Source organism: Platalea leucorodia, assembly GCF_965183815.1.
Source record: "Platalea leucorodia genome assembly, contig: HAP1_HAP1_SCAFFOLD_118, whole genome shotgun sequence".
Lineage (NCBI taxonomy): Eukaryota > Metazoa > Chordata > Aves > Pelecaniformes > Threskiornithidae > Platalea > Platalea leucorodia.
This window is the reverse complement of record NW_028121417.1, coordinates 173,499-181,422: the sequence shown is the minus strand read 5'-3', so window position 1 is coordinate 181,422 and position 7,924 is coordinate 173,499. Positions and strand designations below refer to the sequence as shown.

The window sequence follows — 7,924 nt, the reverse complement described above, 5'->3', positions numbered from 1 at the left end:
GCCAAACCAGCCAATCATTTCTTCACCCGTCAACTTATTCCACCATGCAGTATGCACTGTCCGAACTTGGGATCCAAGAGGATATGCCAAGGGACACACTCCTCAACCAAAGTGAGCCTAAGCAGCCTTTAGTGCCCCAGCTCATCTGCTGGGACTTTTTGAAGGATGCTTGCATCATTTGCTTTTTTTCAGTCTTCAGGGAGTTCCCTGATCTCCTTGACCTTTCAAAGATGACGATGAGGGATGTCCTTGGGTGCTGCCTGGAGGTACAAAGGCCTTGAAGACCTTGCTGGGAAAGACTGAGACAAAGAGGACGCAGAGTATGTCAGACCTCTCTGCATCTGCTCTCGCTGAATTCAGGAGTGGGCCCGCATTATCTGTGTTTCTTCTGTAACTGTTACTGACGTAGTAGCAGCTCATTATGGTATCCCTGGTGTCCCTGGCAAGTGTCATCTCTAGGGAAGCTGTGGGTTTCCTAAACCCTATTTCTGAATTCCTCCATCTCAAGTGAGTCTCTGCATCCACCTCCTCTCCGCTTCCATTTACCTATGGAGTTCCTCATGAGTTCCCTCTTGACCCAAGCTGGTCTTGTCGGCTATGGACTCACCCGTGCTCTTTGTGGGCGATTCTGTCATTGAAGACCAGCTGTACTGAGTTGTGCTGCCCTTCACTGCTGCCCACAGGATCCCCACTAAAAGCCCCCTGAACAGGCCAAAGTCTTGCCCTCTGACGTCCGACACCTGCACTCTGCTCCTCTCCTTCCTCAGGCTGCTCAAGAGCTGCACCCCCCTATTTCATGGTCACTACAGCCAAGGCTGACACTGGTTTTCATGTCCCTGACCAGCTCTTCATGGTCTGCAAGGACCTGAGCCAGGTGAGCATCGTCTATGTTGGTCCAGCTGGTGGCTTTCCTAAGCAATTGCTCCAACATCCTCCAGAAACCTATTGGTCTCTTTTCACAGCGCTGTCTTCCCCCTCCAATGAATGTCAGGGTCATTAAAGTCCCCAGAAAGAGCCCCAGGTCACTGATCTGGAGACTTCCTTGACTTGCTTAAGGAGCTTGTCCACCTCCTCCCCTTGAATGCAGGTTCTTCATCCCCCGCCACGATGTCGCCCAAACTGGCCTCTCCTCCGATCCTCACCCACAAGGGCTCACCCAACCTGTTGACCTCTAGATTCATTGGACTCTTTGAGGGTGAGTAAGGATGGGGGAGAGGAGAACCAGAAGAAGCTGAGAATGTAGGCCCACAAGTGGAGACCCCAGTGCAATGTGCTTCCAATTCATTCAGTGCCTTGCATCTCCCGGATAGAGATGGGACAGAGCTGGCCTCACTGCAGGGGTGGGGATCAGTCACTTGCACACAAGCACCGAAGGAATCGGAGATGCCGCCTGGGGTGTCTGTCACGCACCCGCTCTGAGGGGACGTGGCTTTCCTGCAGGTCCTGTGCTGTCCCTGCCAGCCACAGGCAGGTTTGGTGGAGAGCCTTGGCGTCTCACAGAGCCCTACAGGCCTGCATTTGGCCATTCTGTGAGCAGCTGCCCTGCATTAGGTCGGGCTCCATGGGGATGTGTGAGACAACTCTTGTTACAGACAGTGCAGAGCTGGTCAACAGCTAAAGGAGGGGACAAAGAGAGAGACTTCACTCTCCCTTGGGCACAGAACTGCATTTGGTCAGCTGAACACCTCTATGGGTGGCCCTGAACAGCCTGAGGAGGGACGGGTGGTGATGTCCTAAATGTGGGTATCTGCAGTCATTTCAGCTGGCATCCTCACCAGGCTGCAGGATGATGCCCCCAGATGTTTCCCAGCCTTTCAGTACTGCACCATTATCGTGGACTACATCTGGCACCTCAAATGTCACCAGGGGCTTGTGTGTCAACTCCTGGTCTCCATCTCTGATCATGGGACCATAGAAAAGGAGTGCAGGTGCCTATTGTTAACAGACGCCATGACAGAAGCAAGGGCAATCCCACCTCCTGGGGGTTTGTGGCAGGCGTGGGAGGCAGCTGAGGTCCCTTCCAGCCCCAGCACTACAAATCCAGCATGAGATGCCTCCACTGACTCAGCTGATTGCCTTCCCTCAGCATGGCTAAAGGAGATGCCTCCCTGGCAGTGCCCAGGTGTCCTGTCTCATGATGGGCCAAGGAAGGGGGATTCGCAGACCTAACTGTGTCTTGTAGAGGAGAAAGGACATTACTTCAAGCAGGTTCCTAGAGAGCCCCAGGGACCCCTGGAGGGAGCGCCCAGTGGGGTGGGGGGCAGAGAACGTGACGTCTTGGGCAGGTCCCCTCCTCCGGGGCTGAGACAGGCTCCTGGGGTGGAGGGAGCTCCTGGTAAGCAGGCAGCAGTGCAGAGAGACAGCTCGGCCAAGGAGCAACTCCTCTGCCAAGCGCAGCAGGGCTCTGGGCAAAGGAGCAGGGCAGAGCGCGATTAAAGGCAGGCTGGAGTGGGAGGAGAGAGGGGAGCTGCAAGGGAAGAAACCTTTGCAGCCCTTGCCACGGTAAGTCTCTTGGTGCAGGGCAATGAAACTGCGGGAAGGGTCTCCGAAAGCGTTCATAGGCTCCAGCCTGCAGGGTCTGTGAGGAGGCCTCCCAGCCCAGGGGCTCATGTTAGACCAGGGGGAAGGGGTGAAGGCAGGCTGTGCAGCTAGAGCTGCCCAGGGCATTTCAGAGGGGACTTTTGCAGAGGAAGAGCAAGGCAGGGGATCCCTTACAGCTAAAGAGCTTTTCTGAGGCTGTGCTTTCAGTTTCCTGCTGTTTCAGGACAAAGGGAAAAGGCGCTGCTGCGTTTGGAGGGGGAGCCTAAGAGTCCCGAGCTGCCACCCTGAGAGATCAGGAGGTCTGGTAGGAGGCAAGGCAACTGCTTCCATCCACTCCTCTACCTCCAGAGAGCACCAGCACCACCTTTGCTGTCCTCAGCAGGGTTTCTCTGACCTGCTCCTTCCTGCCTGCAAGCGGGGAGTACCTCTGGAGAGTGCCTGGAGCTGGGAGGTTTCTTGAGGTCAGAGCTCAGCAGACAGGAGTGGGTGATGGGGTCTGTGATCCCTGACAGGGAAAAACTGGAGGGCAGAGCAACAGTTCCCGGCAGGGGTAGCTCCAGGCAGCAGAGACATGGGCAGAGAGCTCTAGGAACCTCCAACCCCAAATGCCATGGGAGGGAGAAGTTGGGAAGCTCCCGGTCATCCCCTCCAATGCAGACACCTGCCTCTGCGCAAGACCCCTGCTCCCGTCTCCCACCCAGCACAGCCTCTGCCCTCAAGGCCGTGTGGTCCAGGGCAGGAGTTGCCTCCTGTGCAGCCAGAGCTCTGGCACAGCAAAGGGGCATCTCTCCTGACACGTGGCCGCTTCCCTCTGCAGGGCAAAGGGGCTGCGAGCGACTGCCCGGGGCTTTTGCTAACTGGCAGGTGCTGTGCTCTGCTGGGTAAGGAGAAGGCTTTCCTGAGTGCCCGGCCGCCTCTCCTCTCCTTGCTTCCCTTAGGAGGAGAGTCACAGAGTTCTGCTTTGGTCCTCCACCTGCTTGTGCTGCTCTTCTTCCTGCTCATGGGGTCCCTGGCAGGAACGGTGGTGGTGTGGGGCAAGGGGTGGGGGTGTGGAGTGCCTGCTCTGGCCCTGACCTGGAGGGCGCTGCCCTGGAGGTGTTTCCATGGGACCAAGGTGCCCAAGCCCTCTCTTCATTTGCCAGGCTCGAGACACTGCACTCAGTGCTTGGGCAATGAGACACTGCTTCCCTTAGCAGACACCACCTTAAGACACCGGATTCTGCTGGACAGGGAGTCCTGTGGGGCTGTGAACATCCGTCCAGAAGGGCACAGCTCTCCTGTAGGACCCTAGAGATGTCTGAGAGCACCCGATCTGCCCATGCCAATCAGCATCCTTGTCCTGTCCTCTTCCTCACACTCTGCAGAGCTGTGCTGGAAAGGAGAGGTGTTTTGAACTCTGCACCTGGCACAGCACCCCTCTGCTCCCAGGACAGGCCAGTGTCTTTTGCAGAGCAACCTCTGGGTGCAGCCCTCCTGCAGCTGAGAGCGGTGCAAGCCCAGAGCAGCTGGGCACCAGGCTGATGGACAGAGCAGCCCTCCTGCATGGGAGCACTGGCGGAGGTTTGCACTGAGAGCAATGGGGCAACGGGGGAATTTGACCCTTCCCAAGACCATTTCCCGAGTGGGATGGGGGTTGCTGAATACTAAAACACAGTGTAACGAGACCCATTTGCTGCACCTCATCTCCCACCTTCCTCTGGGGAAGAAAGCGTCCTTCTGGGCTTTTCGCCCTCCGCTCTAGTGCAGCACAGGGAACCCCTCCCCAGGAAGCCTCCCTCCAAACACCCTGGGCTGTTGCTGCCTCCATGGGTCATTGCTGGAAAGCAGGGCTGACCCTTCAGGAGCCCCTGGGGAGAGGGCACGGCTCTGCACAGCACACTCAGCCAGCACAAACCAGAGCTGAAGCCTCCGAGCTGCGTAACAGTCCCCCGGGAAAGAAAAGCACCCTTAGGTATTGCACAATGAATGAACCAAATTTTGCTTAGAGAAGCTTCTCTGAATTTTTCTCTTTTCTCTCCTTTGGCAGTTTCCATGCCCAGAAGCAGCAAACGTCCAATGGCAGCTCCATGAATGAGTTCCTCCTCTTGGCATTGGCAGACACGCGGGAGCTGCAGCTCTTGCACTTCTGGCTCTTCCTGGCCATCTACCTGGCTGCCCTCCTGGGCAATGGCCTCATCATCACCACCGTAGCCTGTGACCACCACCTCCACACCCCCATGTACTTCTTCCTCCTCAACCTCTCCATCATAGACCTTGGCTTAATCTCCACCACTCTCCCCAAGTCCATGGCCAATTCCCTGTGGGACACCAGGGCCATCTCCTACTTGGGATGTGCTGCACAGGTCTTTTTCTTTCTCTTCCTGATCTCAGCAGAGTATTTTCTTCTCACCATCATGGCCTGCGACTGTTACGTGGCCATCTGCAAACCCCTGCACTACGGGACCCTGCTGGGCAGCAGAGCTTGTGTCCACATGGCAGCAGCTGCCTGGGGCACTGGGTTTTTCAGTGCTGTGCTGCACACTGCCAATACGTTCTCACTGCCACTCTGCCAAGGCAATGTCCTGGACCAGTTCTTCTGTGAAATCCCCCAGATCCTCAAGCTCTACTGCTCAGACGCCTACCTCAGGGAAGTGGGGCTTATTGTTGTTAGTGCCTTTTTATTCTTTGGGTGTTTTGTTTTCCTTGTGGTGTCCTATGTGCAGATCTTCAGGGCCGTGCTGAGGATTCCCTCTGAGCAGGGTCGCCACAAAGCCTTTTCCACGTGCCTCCCTCACCTGGCTGTGGTCTCCCTTTTTCTCAGCACCTCGTTTTTTGCCTACCTGAAGCCCCCCTCCATCTCCTCCCCGTCTCTGGACCTAGTGGTGGCAGTGCTGTACCCTGTGGTGCCTCCAGTGGTGAACCCACTCATCTATAGCATGAGGAACAAGGAGCTCAAGGATGCCCTATGGAAACTGGGTCAACGGACACTGTTTCATCGACAATAACCTGCCTTCCCTTCTCATCACATTTCCCAGAGTTTAGCATCTTAGGCCCCACGTCTGCTTTATTCACTTGTGATAATCATGCTCATAGATTATTTGCTGGGCTTCTACTACTTGTCATGAGGTTTCATCCTGTTGTCTCTGACTCTTGCACAACACTGTGTGATATGTGGTACGCCTAATAGCAGCTCTTCAATAAAACAGAACCTCCCAGGTCCAGTGCCTGAAGGCTGGGCTCCTCCTCCAAACGTATTTCCAAGAAAATGTCCAAGGAATTGGTGTTTTCAAGAGTCTGTTCTACTTGTGTTCTCAATGTTTTCAGAGTTAAGCTCATGGTACTCTTCAGTTCCACTGAATAAAATGCTCTTGATTTAAGAGCTGTCTTGGTGTCCAGTGGCAGAGGAGATGGTCCATGAGCTCCCATTCTCTCCTCAGGTTTCTTCATGTATGACAGGAGTGATGGCATATACCAGACTCCCTGGAAATGAATCTGGAGGGGTGAGGAGAGGAGAGGATGGGGACTCACCACGTGCCCTGGGGTTGCAATGAATGGAGGCTCAGAAGGTGAAACACACTCAATGCTGAAGTCCCAAAAATAAAGCACTAAATCATCTTATCCGTGAACAAGGGCTCTGCAGTGCTATGGGAGTCAGTGCGGACCCAGCAGGAACAGGGAGGGGAGCCTGGAGAGATGCAGGAGCTGCCTGAGGAGGCCCAGGGCCAGGACTATCACGTTGTCCTGGGCAGTGGGGCTGGGGGGAGCAGAGGAGGGGACAAATTCAGTCAGCATTAGGCATCACCTACAATAAGAATTTAGGAGAGCCACAGAGTGCCTTGCCTCATGCCCTTGGGGCCAGCACCATCCCTGGGGCTGATGCAGAGCCTGAACCCCCCTCTCTGCCCCCTAGGAGCTGCTGTGCCCTTCAGAGGGGCTGGGGCTGTGGGGTGAGTGCCCAGAGATCTGCAGCACCCTGTGGTGGGCGCTGCCATGGGACCAGCCCAAGCTGGGCTCCTCTGCTGGGCTGGGGAGAGGGCAGGGGTTGTGGGGAGAGCTGGGGAGGGGCTGGGCTGAGCTGGGAAGTGCCTGGGAGAGGAAAGCCCCAGTGTAGAGCTAAGCTGTGTGAGTGTGCAGGGTGGGGGCACCCAGCAGGGTGCTGACAGTGCAGAGTCAGGCATCATGGTGAAGGAGGCAAGGCACCCAAGGTGCAGAAGAGAGGGGCCCAGTCTGTGTCATGTTCCCTGGACATCCTGGGGAAGCTGCCCTGGGAAAACTGTCCCAGATCAGTCCCACAGACTGGCTATTTCCATGTCTGGTTTTGTACCCCAGCCCTGAGAAGGGACGTTTCCTGCATGGTCACCCCCATCCTCCTCTGGGGCTCAGTGATACCCAGCTCCACCACCATTATTAATAGAAAGGGAACCAGTTTCCTACTGACCCTTATAGTCCCATAGCTCTTGCCACAGCTCATCCCTCAGCCAAGCCACTTCTCAGACAGCTCCAGCTAGATCAGGCGCCCATGACCTTGTCTCAACAAGTATTGAAAATCTCCATATATTGAGATCCCACCAACTGGCCCGGGTCTTTGCTCCAGTGTTTCGCTCTGAGGGATTTCACTAAAACCCAGCTCTCTCAGCCTCTCCTTCTCCATAATGTGCTCCAGGCCCCAACCAGTCTATCCCAGGCGCAGGATCTGGCCTTTGTCCTCCTTCTGTTTCATGAAGGTCCCCACAGGACAGTCCTCCCGCCTCTCAGGTTTCCCCTGAAAGGCATCCCTAAGGCACAGGAATGGTCCTCCCATGTTAGTAACATTGAAAAATGTGGTGAGAGTTCCCTCCTCTGGGTCATGGATACAGGTGTTAAACTGTGCAGGGCTCAGGAGAGTCCCCTGTGCCACCTCACCAAACCCCAGTATGGCCCCTGGCCTCCAGGTAGAGTCTGGCCCCTTCACCACTGCTCTCTCAGCCTCGTCATCCAAGCGGTGTTTTGCCCATCTGTTTGTCTGTCCATCCAGACTGCAATGGCCTAACTTGGGTACAAGAACATTGAGGGAGACCTTGCCAAAAGGCTCGCTGAAGTGGAGGTAAATGACATCCATTGTTGTCCCCTCATGCACAAAGGAAGCTACTTCCTCATGAAGGCAACCAGGTTGGCGAGGCATGATTTACCCTTGGGAAGTGCATAACGATGCTCTTCTCTTTTGGGTGCTCAGGAATGTCACCCAAAAGCACTCATTCAATGGTTTACTCCTCCCCAAAGTGAGCTTGTACAGCCTGGGGTTCCCTGGGTTGCACTTTTGGCCTCTTTCAAAGATGAGTGCACCATTTGCTTGTCCTCACTCACAAGAGACCTCTACCAATCCCATGACTTTTCAAAAGGGATATTCAAACGAAATATTGATCTT

General features: G+C 55.3%; 1 protein-coding gene across 1 annotated transcript; it reads left to right on the top strand.

Moving 5' to 3' along the window:
* Positions 1–597: 597 nt before the first annotated feature.
* LOC309603507 (olfactory receptor 14A16-like) lies at positions 598–5,525 on the top strand (the record flags this gene model as incomplete). The annotated part of the gene is made up of 2 exons (XM_082338341.1): positions 598–647; positions 4,568–5,525. 2 exons carry the CDS (start codon positions 598–600, stop codon positions 5,523–5,525), a joined length of 1,008 nt encoding a protein of 335 aa, XP_082194467.1.
* Between the last annotated feature and the right edge of the window lie 2,399 nt (positions 5,526–7,924).